General features: G+C 40.6%; 1 protein-coding gene across 7 annotated transcripts in view; it reads right to left on the reverse strand.

Moving 5' to 3' along the window:
* The window catches only part of grid1a (glutamate receptor, ionotropic, delta 1a), a 342967-nt gene that overhangs the window by 85826 nt on the left and 241794 nt on the right, over nucleotides 1-15347 (reverse strand). For all 7 annotated transcript variants that reach the window (XR_008573689.1, XR_008573690.1, XR_008573691.1 and 4 more), the window contains exons 7-8: nucleotides 8230-8391; nucleotides 7460-7579 (exon numbers count right to left, since the gene is read on the reverse strand). Coding sequence is in view for 2 of the 7 variants with exons in the window: in XM_054799052.1 (XP_054655027.1) it covers nucleotides 7460-7579; nucleotides 8230-8391 (282 nt within the window). In the remaining 5 variants the exon portion in view is untranslated. The remainder of the gene's footprint in view (nucleotides 1-7459; nucleotides 7580-8229; nucleotides 8392-15347) is intronic.

Below are 15347 nucleotides of genomic sequence, written 5' to 3' on the forward strand. Positions count from 1 at the left end.
GTGTCTTGACGAACAGCCAATGTGATTGTCCGGCTCAGGGCCGGTGATATTTTTTTCCTTTTTTGTTCCATAAGTTTCAGGATCTTTGAAGGAGTTTCAAATGACTGTCTTACTGCGTCCAAACTCAGCAAAGGGGCCCTGCGAGAGGCCTTGCTTATGCAGCTCAACAATCCATCCATGTTCAAAGAGAGAACGCTTTTTTGCCTTTGCCATTGAGAGATCATGGCAGTGTGAATACCTGACAGAAAATGACAATCGACCCACATTTTTGGCTTTTCAAGGCTGTGGTCTTAAACTTCTGATCAGCTGATAAACAGCAGAAATATAAATTACTCTTGCAATTTTTCAACTGGTCTTAAAATTTTGATGAGGAGTGTACTATGGAGGATGACAAACAACAACTTAATGTAGCGCTATACATGTCATTCTAACGACTCTTTACAAAAAGGTGTCGCAAAGCATGCTGGCGACCCGGATGTACTCCAGCCACACTACAGCATGCTCTTTACTACACAGTATTTGCTCCCCATGACAAAAACACCAGTGTGAACGCTAAGCGGACCACACCAAGTATCTTTTTCATTAAGTGTCAGTGCAGCCTTGGCCTTTTTTTAATATTACAGATAATAAAGGTTGTGTTGGAGTTAACACAGAGACCTTCGTCGTTTATATGCACACCGTGTCTTACGAGGCTTCATGCATTATTCAATGAGGAATTAATTACAAAAACACAGTCCGGAGAGCTGGAAGATCTGGGTTCAAAACTTGGTTGGACATCTCTGTGTGGAGCTTGCATGTTCTCCCCGTGCGTGTGTGGAGTTTCTCCCACATTCCAAAAACATGCGTGTTGGGTTAATTGGCGACTCTAAATTGTCCATAGGTATGAATGCGGGTGTGAATGATTGCTTGTCTATATGTGCCCTGTGATTGGCTGGCGACCAGTCCAGGGTGTTCCCGCCTCTCACCCAAAGTCAACTGGGATAGGCTCCAGCATCCCCAGTGAGGATAAGCGGCACAGAAGAGGGATGGTTACAAAATGTACTGTGTAATGAGTCATTTCCAAACTTGGGCTCAGGGCAATGACCCATTTTTATTGGGTACTATCATGTTTACGCCAAAGTTATGGCAACCATGCATGGTTTATTTTAGTAAGCTTCCACGGGCTACTGCACCAAACTGTACCGGGCTTTGTAGAACTTAGAAGTGTCGCTCTTGTGTAATCCTGAAAAATAAACAAACAGCTGAAAACATCCCCTCCTTGGCAGAGGTAAACATAATACTGTATCTGGCTGCTGACTTCATAAACTAGCAAAGCAAATGAGATCCGTCGCTTGCGTTTGTGGCCACAGAGGGAAAAAAAAGTATGTCCTCTTCTCCAGGGAACAAAAGTTATGGCCAAACGCAAGCGCAAACGAGCTGTGTTATACAGCAGAGAAGGAAAAAATGGCAGTCGTCTGTATGACCAGCAAGTGGCTGTCCAATTTGGCTTGATCAGGTGGAGGAGCAGAGATGGGGCGTGGGGAGGTGGGGGCGACCACTGGGCCTCATTTGGGCTCCAGTTAGCAGCGCTTGGACCGGTAACTGGCAGCCATAAGTGAATTATGGTACTGATTAGGCAGACGCTGCTGTTTTTTTTTCTCTTCAAAGCTGGTGAAACAACCTGGCGACCGCGTGTGCCAGATTGAGGTCAGTGATGACAAATTGTCTTGGCGACTCTGCGGAGACGACGCCCAACTTGTTTTCAGGGAAGAATCGATGTTGGGACGCGTTACACAAACTGATTTCCACGAAGCTCTACTGTAAAACATGGGCCAAGGAGGAAGCCGTTGCATTTTGGTGTCGATACGGAGAAAGATTAAGGACGAATAAATGAATCACTGTAGAAAGTGACTCTGTTCACATGCATCGGTACATTCGTTTTCCACTTGATTTCTTTGGTGGTTTGTTAACTTGGACGATAATGTCTGTGTGTTGACTTATTTTAAGTGGAGAGTAACTCGACACTGCTGTACAAACTAGTGATGGGCGATACCAGACACACTAAGCCGAGACGGCACACTAAGTCAAGAGGAGGTCATTTACTTCAAAAAATGTTTTAAACAATCAAAATGCATTAATAACACAGGCGTTTTTTTAATTCTTCATGATGCCTCCCTGCAGGAATGTATAGGACATACTGATAAACGAAAGGATGCAAGCGCCACTTTGATATTTTGTAAAGCAACACTTGTAGATATGCTTACAAGATATCTTTATTTCAAGAAACAAGATAATATAGATATAGGTGAAAAAGCCTATTATTAGTATCAACATTGGTCCTTGCTCTTTTTTCCCCATTTTTGCTGTTTTTTGTATTTCAACTTTCGCCTTAAATAATCTTTGTAAATGTTCTTTTCTGCATATTTTGATTTTATCGCCGTAATATTCTAACCTTTACCCTAACCTAATTTTCCAAAAATTACTGCTTTGTTTTGTTTTGTTTGCTTCTCATAATATTACGACTTTTACAAAATAACATATATTTTTCTTTAACACTTCAACTCTATGCTACTAAAATTATTATGATTATTTGTCATCATAATATTAATATTATAGTTTATTGTCATAAATGTGGGTACTTTTTCTCATAATATTTTGACTTTATTCTGGTAAAATTACAACCGTTTTTTCCCCCATTTTTGCTGTTTTTTTTGTTGTTTTTTTTTAACTTTTCAACTATTTCAACTTTCTTCCTGCAAATGTTCTCCTCATAATTCTGACTTTATTCCCATAATATTTTGTACTTTATTCTCCAAACATTTGAAGGTTTCAGCAAGCCAATTGTCCAAAATCTCAAACTTTATTAGTTTTGTTTCTCATATTATATTAAAAATATGATATAATATAAAATATTATATTAAAAACTCATATTGTTTTTAAAAAAACATATATTTGTTTTTAATATTCTAACTTTAAATGTTATTTTTAATGATTTTTATATTTAATATTTTAATATTACATATTAATATTTGTATACGTTATTCTCATAAAATTCCTACCTTTTCTTGTTAGATTATGTTTTTTTTTCTTAAAAGTTGGACTTTTTTCTTGTAAAATGGCTGCTTATTTTTCCATTTTTGCTGCTAAATTATATACTTAGAATGTGCCGCGGGCCAATAAAAACATAGCTGCGGACTGCAAATGGCTCCCGGGCCGTACTTTAGACACCCCTCCAATAGCCAATATAGATACAAAAGATAGACTAAAGCCCTCTACCATTGGTTTAGAGGTTGAATAACAAACACATTTGTCATCTTTCCTCTCCAAATGACCACTAAACTAAAGTGTGAGAGCTTAATGCAGCGCCATTACAAAGCCGTGTTTCTCCATAATGCCACACTGAGGGCAGACGGCTGCCATAGTTACACAGAGGGGATCAATTCTGACTGATGCATGAAAGACGCTCGGCTAAGAGGAACGATTACATCTCAACGAGCGGACTCTGCTCCGTGAAGAGCCTGGCGTGAACTGGAAGTCAATTGCAATATCTGCTTAGGAAGGAGCTGACACATCAATAATCGCAAAGCGTGGAAGCAAAACAACAACGGGAACGGCATCGATCACTCTGCAGCAGCGGCAGCGGCGGCGGAAGAAGCATGGGTGCTTCTTGGTGGCGAAAACTCACAGTGGCCAACCAGGAAATAGTATTTCAGTCTTCATTAGAGTCTTCTAAGCAGAGACGCCTCATCTAAGAGCCATCAGGCCAGGAGGGAAAATGGGCTGGAGGCAGATAAACGATGATGGAGAGGGGAGGAAAATGATGGCGTGGAGTGAGTTAGAGGTGAGGATGAGGAGGATGGGCTGTAATGGTGTGTCTCATCTCGATGACGGGCACTAGATTGACGCAGCACGGGCAGGGCAGAACCTCCTGAATGCTTATAGGAGCATCCTAATAGAGAATGGTGTCGCATGCAGACACGGCAGGTAATGACATGTGGCATCCCATTGCTGTCTCTTTCTGCCTCTAATTGGACATACAAGCGTGTACGTGTCAGGGTGCCGAGTAAAATTATGGGATGGACTGAGAAAAGAACTCGAACAATGTACTAATATCAGCCAGTTTAAGAAACCACACAAGCGGAAGAAGCAGAATGGCATCGTTTCATCTAATAAAGTGAAATCTCTCATCTACAGCATTATGGATTTATGTATTATGTATGTGTTTTATCTATAATACATTCTGCATTTATTTATTCAGTAGACCAGGGGTGTCCAAAGTGCGGCCTGGGGGTCATTTGTGGCAAGCAGCTCAATGTTTTTAGGAACATTCTGTACATAACGGAAAATTAGGGGTCACATTGAAAAGAAAAAAGTTGAACTATAGAATGAACTATGGATTGAACTATGGAACTACGGAACAAGATATCATACTAACAATAAGAGTTATTGAAGATACCATCGTCCCTCGTCACTTCCCGCTTCCAATTTCGCAGTTTTACTCTATCACAGTTTTTCAAATATATATTAAAGAATGGTTGAATATGGCCTATTATTAGTCAAAACATATGCATATTTAAAACTGACTAGAACTGACTAAAATGTGACTAAAACAAGAGGCATTTTCGTCCAAAAGACAAAGACTAAAAATAAAATGGCTGTCAAAAACAACACTGTTAAACATGCGATGTACTTCAACGCCAAGCACGTTCAAAATAAACAAAACCAACCAGCTTTGTGTGTGTGTGTGTGTGTGTGTGTGTGTGTGTGTGTGTGTGTGTGTGTGTGTGTATGGCCAACCATGTGACCCCCCCCCCCCCCCCGCCTCCCTCACGCACACACACACTCACGACTCCTTAATGGCGGCGTTATGATGAATCTGAGTCGTGATTTCACTCCTACGCCGAGTGGTGATTAAATCTTCATTACAGCTTCCGGTCAGCGCGCCACCCCCACCACCACCCCAACAGAAGTCAATACCTCTTTATTCGACGGGAAGACCCCACTGACCGATTCGGGACGTTGGTGGCCACAAACAAATTACAGCCAGAGACTAGACAGCAGCAGATGATGATGACAATGACGATGCGCTCAATCTCTCTCAGCGGTGCTGACAAAAACACATTACAGAAGTCGCGACGCAAACTTCCTGGAAACTTTATTTAATTAGTTCCTATACAGGAGTGATATCAGAAAGAGCGACATAACAACGCCCCATTTGAATTGACACTGATGATGATTTGACTGTGAAGCGGTATAGATTGCATAGTGGACAGCAGTAAAGATTGACTGTCCTCTCTTATTTCGACAATAATGGCTGTGAGATGAGTCGTTTTCTGTGGAGAGCAAATCTATACTGCTACACAAGTTGTACACTGACTACTCTAAAGCACAAGCAACTTTCATTTTAGTATCGTCCCTTGAGAATAAGAAATAAAATGCTCGCTGCTTGTGAGACATAAAACCCCCCGCCCCCACGATGCTCAGGCTGAAATGTTGCACGCTTTCTATTGTTATGTCCTTTTGAGTATGGGATTGTTAACTTTTCCAAGCTGACAGCATTTTCATTGCACACATGTGGCAAATAACGCTGTTTACCTATCTTTACATATACACTATTTATTTATTTCTTACTTAGTGATAAGACTGAAGCCTAAGACTTTTTTTCAAATTGATGTAAACAAAACGGCAACCGGAACTGGAAGGGGCTATGTTATGTCGCCTATCTATGATGTCATCAGAGGCTGATACTTTTATAAACATAAAACAACTGCAAAAGCATATAAGATAAATGAGGAATGAAAGGAATAAATGAACATTTAAGGTTACTTTTACCTTCATTGAAGATGTGACTGTTCCCAAAGAAACAATGTGGCAGCGAGATCAACCACCACCACCTTCCTGTTTTCAGTCACGTCAAGAATCACATCTTCAATCAATGTAAAAGTCACCTTAAACGTTCATTTATCCCTTTCATTCGTCATTTATATGCATTTACAGTTGTTTTATGCATGTAAAACTATAAAAACGTGTTTTGTGTTAACATTTTTGGCTTTCTGGAACGGATTCATTGGATTTACATGATTTCTTATGGGAAAATTTGATTTGGTTAACATCTGTTTCAGTTAGAGTCGAACCTTCTGGAATAAATTAATGATGCTAACCAGGGTTCCATTGTACAGTACGTTGGCAACATGCTGAGAATAAACGGGTACACGCCATCCAAACCCAGTTCATGTTGCGCAGTCAGAGAGTAGGCTCGGCTCGTGCGGCCTCATTTCAGGTTTGCCATTTTTACTTTAAATGTTAAAAATGATGGTATCATATAGAAAATACATTTACAACACAGTTCAATGGACAAATATTATTTATTTGATTTTATTTGTTATTTGATGTTTTATTTATTATTTGACATTATTATTACTCATTTTGTTTTTTTCCCTGATGTCTCCCCTGCACGTCAGTAGTATACTTCACCCACAAGGTTGTCTGGTGTCTGATTCATGGCGCTTTCACGTCGCCTCGAAAACCATCCATTGTGATTGTGTATGACATGCACCTTTAATGCGCTCGTGTCTGATGCCTAATGAGCCATACAACATTACTGTATGTACTGCATCTATAGGTGACACCCACATGAACAATTTACCCCTAGAGCAGAGGCAAAGGTGTTTGTTTTAATGGTGGGGGTTTGCGGCCAGGTCTCGAGAAAATGATCCATGGTTTCATTTGCGCAGCGAAAGAGGTCACATGCAGAAAATACAGTATAAGAAAATAAGTAACATCAGCTGACAGAAGGCCAACACAGTGGTGACATACTGTGGTTTAATCTAACACATTTATTTTATATGCAAACAATGCTCTGTGATGTAAGAGGCACCCCGTGGCGGACAATGCAGCTATCTCTGACACATTGTTCGATTGAAAACAAATACAAAACAGTAATGTGCAATCTCCCAGCTAGTGTACATGCACATCTAAACCCAAGCTGAAAACAACATATCTTGCCAATTGACTACTTTGATGACTGAATACGAGATGGCGTCAAAACACAACTGTTCAGCTCAGGTCTCATGAATTGAATAAAGGAGTTAATTGAAGCATCTCAAGTACTTCCTCTTCAGACCACTCCTCCGACACAAGACTGCAAGACTGCAAAAAATATCAATGCCATATTTTGATGAATGAATTGGATTTGCATTGTTCGTTCCGGGTTTCGTCGGACTTTCTGGACCGAATTAACGACGCTAACCCAGGTTCCAGTGTAGTTTAGCAGCTTTTTGATACCTATAAACTCCATCTTTCAGTTACCCAATTCTTTGTGTACACAATTTGACAACACTGGCACAGCTTGTATCACACTATTCATGGTGAAAGGGCACCCGCGGTGGAACATATCAGGATGTTTTGTGGGAAGCATCCCGTGAGGTGGCCCATGAAAGACGAAGGCAGATAAAACACGCGGTAATTACTCACGACTGACCCGTTTCACATCCTTCCCGAAGGTCTCGCTGTAGCTGGTTCCCAGAATCTCAAATTGCACGTGAGAATTGGAGCCCTCCGCCCGGAAGTCCATCATTCCCGTCAGGCCACTGATGCGTCCCTGCAGCGAGCGAGGGGGGGGGGGGGGAATGGGAAATGTCACAACAAAAAGTGGACCCGGTAACTGTGCTTGTGCTTTATTCTGCTGCTGGTGTGTGTTTTCTTTTTCATTCTGTTGGAAGAAAAGCGCCTGCAGCCACAAAGCTGATTTGCATCACAGCTTAATGAAATGACATGATATTAATCAGTGTAAGTCATGTTATCATTATGTATAAAGCATATCTGAGTGTTTTATACAGTGAAAAGTAGCTTTTTGTTCACTTTTTGTAGTTTGTTGAGAATGACACATTTAGAAGAGTGTGAATCAAAGGCGCATGCCTGGCTGGTCATCTCTTGTCAGTCCAAAGATGAAACCAGCATGACTGTCTGCAGCCTTGACAAACTCCATTATCAAGATTCAGCAAGATGAAATGAAGACTGCTGGGAATATCCTACAAGTTCCTGCCAGGGGTCCCAGTCGATCAACAGCACACACAAAAAAAAACCTTTAGTCTGCAGCACTTGAAAGTACTCCTCATAAGAAGCTTGAATGTGCATTTTGTTTCCCTGCAGTCTAAAGCAACAACTTGGATTACGTGAGTCGTCTATCAAAGAAGACTGCTGGAAACCCCACAGTATGTAAGCAACACATAGAAAAAAACAGACAGATACCTTCTGGATGGTATCCAACATGGACCAACCCCCATTCCATGGCTTGGTGGACTTCCTCATGCAGTTGAGGCTGGCCATGCTGTGCCACTTCCTGTCTTCCAGCTTCCTGTAGAAGGCGTTGGCCAGCATCAGAACGCTGTCATACAGGTACAGGTTGGACACCTGGACAGGGAAGGCAGACTGTTAAACCATTTGGGATTAGACCAGGGGTGTCCAAAGTGCATTTTGCAATTTGCTCTAACACTTAAAAGGTTGAAAGGTGAGAAGGAAGAATAATCCACCAAGGTACCCACAGTATCTTGGAGTGGAAGTAACTCAAAACCAATAGTGATCCTGATTTGCTGTGTGGTAATAATCCCTACAAGTTTAAAACTGTGCTGAAAATTGAGAGGACAGATTGAGAGGTGACAAAGAACAATAACGTGTTGATGTCAAGTACCTTCTCTTGGATTGGACCAATTTCAAAACCAATAAGGATAATTCTTTAGTAATCAGCAGTAGAACATAGGTGCGTTTCAGGAAAATATCAGTTCCCGACTAGAAAAGGGAGAAAACCTTTTTGTGAAAAGATACACAACTTTCACTTTGACACAAATATTTTTTGCTTTTGTGACAGCTCAAATATCTAAACACCTATACCAAAATAAACACCACAAAAAGGGGGTTGTTTTACATCAAATTAACCATTTATTTACAAATATAACACCATGAAGTATTTACATTTGTAACTGTGTGCACGCGCATGTGCGTGCGCGCGTATGTGTGCATGTGCATGCATTAACATTTCCCTACAATGTGTAACCTTCTGCACGCTACACTCCTCCACGCTCTCTCCTTCCTGTCATGTGTGATCTTTCCACTCACCTGATCCCGGCCGAGCTCTTATGAAATGCATTTCTGCCACCTTGTGGCCGTTTTTATGGCTTAAAATTGCTCTGAAGTGAAACCCATTCAAGAGATGACAATAAAACTCTCTTGAATCTCTTGAATCTTGAATCTCTTAAAATTGCTCTGAAGTGAAACCCATTAGTGGAGAGTTGCGTCATCACCTCTTTCTGCCTTTCGCACAAAAAAAACGTCAAAAACATATAAATACGTTGTTGGGATCGGGCGACCAGGTTTATAAAAACGTATAACTGCGTCTCTGGTATTGAATGAATTTAATACCCCATCTTGGATTGGACATGTTAGAAAACCAATAGGGATCTTGGTTATGTAGGTAGTATAATCCCAATAACTATAAAGATGGGTTAAAAATAACAACAGATAGAGAGGTGAGGTGAGATGAGGTGAGGTGAGGTGAGGTTTTTACCTTTGACCTCCAGTACTCCAGTATAAGTATGCCATTATAATCCCTCCAATTTTAAAACTGGGTTCAAAAGGACCATTGGAGTTACGTAACCTAAGACTCAAACATCTTGACGTGGACGCTGTTGAAAACCAATATGGATTTTGCTCGTGTGTGACCTCAACAACCAACTAATCAACGAGGTTAGCGCTGAGATATAGATATATAGATCTATAGATATAGATACATTTTCAAGCATGAAAAAGTAAAAGGGTGCCTGTCCCTTCAACGTGCTAAAACGTTACTTTGAAGCTTTGAGTTAATAATTCTGTACGTGCATAGACTGTACGTCGCTAAAATAAAAAAATCTGTCAGCTCTTTTATTTTTTCGTGTCAGGGCGGGTCGATAACTTGTACTGTCAGAGGCACGCTGCTGTCTCCCAGCGCCTGTCAAAGTCAGCGGCGGGCTCGCCCTTCGGTGCTGCACCGTCAGCCCCGCCAGCCCCGCCACACTTTCAGGTGGCGTATTTTCATATTGATCACAGCCCTGCAGACAATTAAGCGTTTATGTCCTGTGACGGCACCGAAGCGCCGCTCGCCTTGAGGAGGCAGAGTAGACTGAAAGATGACTTATTAATAAATCCATTCTTGTACTGTGGACCTTTTGTGCGTGGCTGTGTGCATAAAGGACGGGAGTTAAATCATGACAGCTTCTGCTTAGAGCCAGGAGTGGAAATAAATACAAAGAAATGGTGAAAAGTCTTTATTTCTGCTCCCCTGCTCAATAACTGTCTCCACACCTGCAGTGCATCCTGTCAGGAATCATGTCTGCGGCCTCCTGTAGAGGTACGAGAGTACACTTTGTGGCCCACGGGTCGAATCCCCGCCCCCACCTGTGCAAGCAAGACCAGCTGCCACTCCAGGCACTCTGCACACGAAAAGTGGAGAATCTCAGCGGCGAGACGCGGCTAAGTCAACTTGTATTGACTTACGGTCGCGCAATAGTAAGCATGCTCATATTACAGTATAACCAATTGGGAAAATAGAAGCTTCCACTCCTCTGGGAAGGCTTTCTACTACAAGATGTCGGAGTGTGTCTGTTTATGTACATTTGTCAGGTCATTGATGGACTTCTTCTACACCAAACTCATCCAAGTATGCCTTTTGTGCGCTAGTACCAAAAATCAGGTCCTTCCCCAGTCCCACAAAGAAAAAAATACACAAATGTCCTAAATGTCTTGCTAAGTAGAATAAATTCTAGTCCAACCTCTGACATAGCGGCACTGTTATTAACGAGGTGTGGATTCAAGTCACAATTTTGATGACTTTGGACTCGAATTGACAATATCATCAAAGACTTGCAACTCAACATCAATGACTCCGGACCTGACTCAGACTTTAGTCGGATGATTTAAAAATACTTGAGATTACAATTAGGGATGTCCGATAATATCGGCCCGATATTGGCATAAAAATGTAATATCGGTAGATATTGGGTTTTTCCCTATAATAAAAAAGGTTTTTAAAAAACTGCTCTATATACGCCAGTGAGCTCCCTTTGAATGTGCCTCATTGAATGCATCTATTAACGTCCAAGCAGGTTTAAGAACAAACAACAAATGTGTGGATTACATAAATCCTGAATGCTATGTCAGCGCTCTTTTTCTGTGACTAAGTCTTGTCTTATTTTATTTAAAAAAAAACATTTGAAAATGCATTCCTTGTATTTGCCAAATGTAACAGATTGTTGATTGTATGGCATACAGTATTGTTTGGGAGACACTAAACAGCGCAGCCTATGACTTCGGACTTGACTCGATCTGTCTTGCCTTGACTGGAGACGTGACTCGGACCTGCATGTCTTTACTCGAGACTTCAGATTAAAGACTTGAGACGTATTCGAGACTCGCAAAACACTGGCTTGCTCCCGGCCCTGGTTATGTAACCCCAAAGTTTGACCCCATAATTGCACCGACTTGAAATTTATCACACGGCTCAAAGCACTCTCCAAAACAGCCACTGTAACAGTAGGATGCTTAGCCGAATCACCACCAAATTCGACACGCACATTTCGGGGACTGAAAAGCGCAAGTGTGTGAAATTTGAGTAAAATTGGTAGAAAAACATGGCAAAATGTTTTTGTACTGAGCAATAAATTGCCTTTAATTGACTTTAGTTTGGCATCAGGTGAAAGTTTCCAAGCGCCTCTGACGTACGCTAATGTCTGTAATTACAGGATGTTGATACAAAGACCCAAAGGAGGCAGCGTCATTGAATCAGACTGCTCAGAGCACTTTTTATTACACCTATTATTTCCTTAGAAAAACCTAATATTCATTTCATGCACTTCATTATCTGTGAAGCACCTTATTAAAGCGTAACTTTGCAACAAAGCAACAGGGTGGGTTTTTTTTCTTTCTTGTCCAAAAATCAGGAAATACAGAGCATGGTCACGTCAACACCTGAGGAGCATCACTTTTGGTTGGTGTAATTAAATTACGTCAAAAAGCAACAAACATTGGATGCTGTAAACGGTGGAAGAGTTGGCAGAAAGAGCAGCTTCAGATCACATGATTGTCAACATTTTGACGACTTCCATGGGCAAAGCATATTCTCACAAAAATAAATCCAAATATCATGAATGCTGTAATTATAGCCTGTTTACTTAAACAATACAACAAGCTATTATTTTCTACTTTAATAATCATTTGGAGTGCATAAAAGAGTGGAAATGAACATTTAGCTATCTTTGGCCGCACGGTCATTTATTTACAAGTACTGTATATTGCACAACACAATAGAACCAATGTTGTAATAGCGCTCAGGCTCACACTGCTCAGCCAGTATCCATTTCTCCGATGAGTTCATTGTAAACAACAGACCGGCAGGTGTAACACACTTGAATGTCACACTAACAGTGCAACAGACGTTATTTATCTACATCTCGATAAGGGATGCTCACACTTTTTCAGCCTGCGAGCTACTTTTAAAATGACCGAGTCCCAAAGATAAGCTATAAATATAGAAAAAATATATGTTCATATGTATATATATATACATATACATATATATATATATGTATATCGGGGGTGCACACACTTTTTCAGCATGCAAGTTGCAAGTCAAAATGATGTACATCTTTCTATAAAACATATAACATATATAAAATCTAACCGTTAAACTTTGAAATACAACTGTAAATATTCATGATTAGTATTACACGTTCATGGATATCAGGTCATTACATTTTGTTTTTTTCTGCCCGGGCATAGACCTCCGACCCACTGAAAACAGTTCCACAACCCACTTCTGGGTCTCCAACCCACCAGCTGAGAACCACTCATCAAGATGTAGATAAAGCTAACCACTCATGATACTTCAAATGCAGCTACAGTAATCCCTAGCGACGCACTTTTTCAAAAATATATTCATGAATAATTTCACTGTTGAATACGGCCTATTATTACTAAAAAAATATGCATACTTTGACAAATTTTATGTAATTATTTGCCTAAATTAAGCATTTTCAAGCATGTACAGTATATGGCTAAATGACCTAATGTATAAATACAAGGCCTTCAGAAGACAATCAAAGACATTGCGATGATATCTAGTATTCTACACTGGTCACTAGGTGTCAGTAATGTTACTGTAATGTTTAATAACTGCCTTTTATTTCAGGTTTGAATGTGGCAGGCACAATGACCCCTACCACGAGCGACGGTTGTGGCCGTGGCCGAAGTCAAGCTAAAACACAACTTTGAACCCCAACATCAATTCCTGCCCCCACCACCATCCCCTTCCCAGTCAGCTCCCCCAACACCCGAACACTTTTACAACAACACACATGAGGATGAGGCTCTAATAATGTTAATATCCGTATTTAGAAGGTTGTAAACACGACTTTCTATGCTCCAACTATGAAAATATTCCATTTATAAATAAAGAATCCTCCTTTGTGGAAATTCACTTATCACAATCAGATCTGGAACAAATTACCCGCGATAAACAAGATGCAACATTAATAATAATACAAAAAAACCATCAGGAGGATGCCTACAGCCACAGCTGTGAATGGCAATGTTTCTTTTCCTAGTGCTAATTAAAGACTCCAGAGGTTATTTGCTTTTGTTGGAGACTCTGTGGTGAATTAAATAGAGGTATTAATTGGAGCATTGACATTGACAGATGACGTTATTTAGTCTATACCAGTGCTTCAGTGGAGTGCGTCCCCCCCAGGTGTCAGTATTAGTGTCTTCATGCATTGCCTGCACGCATGCTATTCATGCTTGAACGATACACAAAGTGATGATAACCACAACAAAAAGGCCGGGAAACACGATGAAGCATAGATAGCTTTTGGGTTTGCAGTGAATACAGAAAATGCGTGAATCACTTACACATTTTTCTCTTTTTTGAGAATAACAAAAAATAATTGCGACCCACTGGTCTATACTATGAGTATTTAAGTGGCGGCCCTTATTGACAGTGCGATAACTGAACATGTGAGGTGGTCCTTGGAGGATAAATGTGCACATTAAGCCTAATTACAGCAGGCGTAATCCATTAAGAGCTCACTGTAAATGCGTTTTGCTTTGACAGGATTTAAGATACATCTAAGAGGCGCAATAACAAACATTCGCCGACACACAAATAATCTTTTTATTAGAGCAACGTTTGACTCCTCTGTGCCACTTATTCCCTTGACACCTTGGGTTCCAAGTCATTTATATTCATGGGCATTCCTGTGCCTCATAATTACCTTATCAAGGGCCTTTCGTCTATGTTCACTTGCATACATAATCAGCTAATATCTGCATTCACGTTGTATGCTGATGTCCATCATCCCATCACAATAGACTCCAACACACAAGGGACTCCCACGTGTGTCGATAGCAACATGTACAGGACAAAAAAAACAACAAAAAAAATCTTCAACATTCTTGTTGCCATGGCTGAGCGAGCGCAGCTGATAACAAGTGGCCTTCTTGTCGGCTTCTTCTCCACAGTAGATAAAACATGTCGCGTGCTCCCAAAGAACAAACGTGTCCTACAAAAACACTTAAAGCGGCAAAGGAATAAAGAACAAGAGCAGGGTGATGGCAAACACCACTGCTTGCTTGTTATTGTTTGGGGTTTTCTGTCTTGTTCTTTCTCACGTTAGACTGCATCACACTCGTGGTTTTTTACCATACTACTTGATGTGCACATGCATATGCATATGTTCTTTACTGCACAGCCTTGGGTAACTCAAAGATTCCAGACCAAATATGTAGGTTGTTTTTTATATTCTGCTGCATTTTATTGCAGGTTTAAACTATCTCACAACAGGCACAGTTGTGACAATAACAATAATAACTAGGGGTGCATGATAATTATGAGGTCGATATGACAAATTGAGACGTCATACCGATAAATCTGATAAAAATAGCTCCTATAACTCTCCAATACGGTGAGATTACCCGTACTGTGGTGTGTGTTACAGGGCTAAGACGAGCAAAGCAACCGCTCCTTTTCTGCGACGTGCCGCACACCTTCCCTGAGCTCCCCTTTAATCAATCATGGCGACGATCGTGTGGGACGTCATTAGCCTAACAGCCACCTGAAACACCAGCATCGCTATGACAGTGTTTTGAAAGCCTACAAAGACGCCAGAGCTGCTGAAGAAACAAAACTGTTCTCGATTTTTGTTACTTTTATATTTTGCTTAATAGCAGTGATTTCATATTTGGTTAGGACAAGTTTGTCTAATCCACCTTTGAGTTTCTTACTTGCAGGTGTGCACAAATTACAGCTAAATCTAAATTTGTAAAAATAATAGATTTTGATA

Source organism: Dunckerocampus dactyliophorus, chromosome 14 (genome assembly GCF_027744805.1).
Source record: "Dunckerocampus dactyliophorus isolate RoL2022-P2 chromosome 14, RoL_Ddac_1.1, whole genome shotgun sequence".
Taxonomy (NCBI): Eukaryota; Metazoa; Chordata; class Actinopteri; order Syngnathiformes; family Syngnathidae; genus Dunckerocampus; species Dunckerocampus dactyliophorus.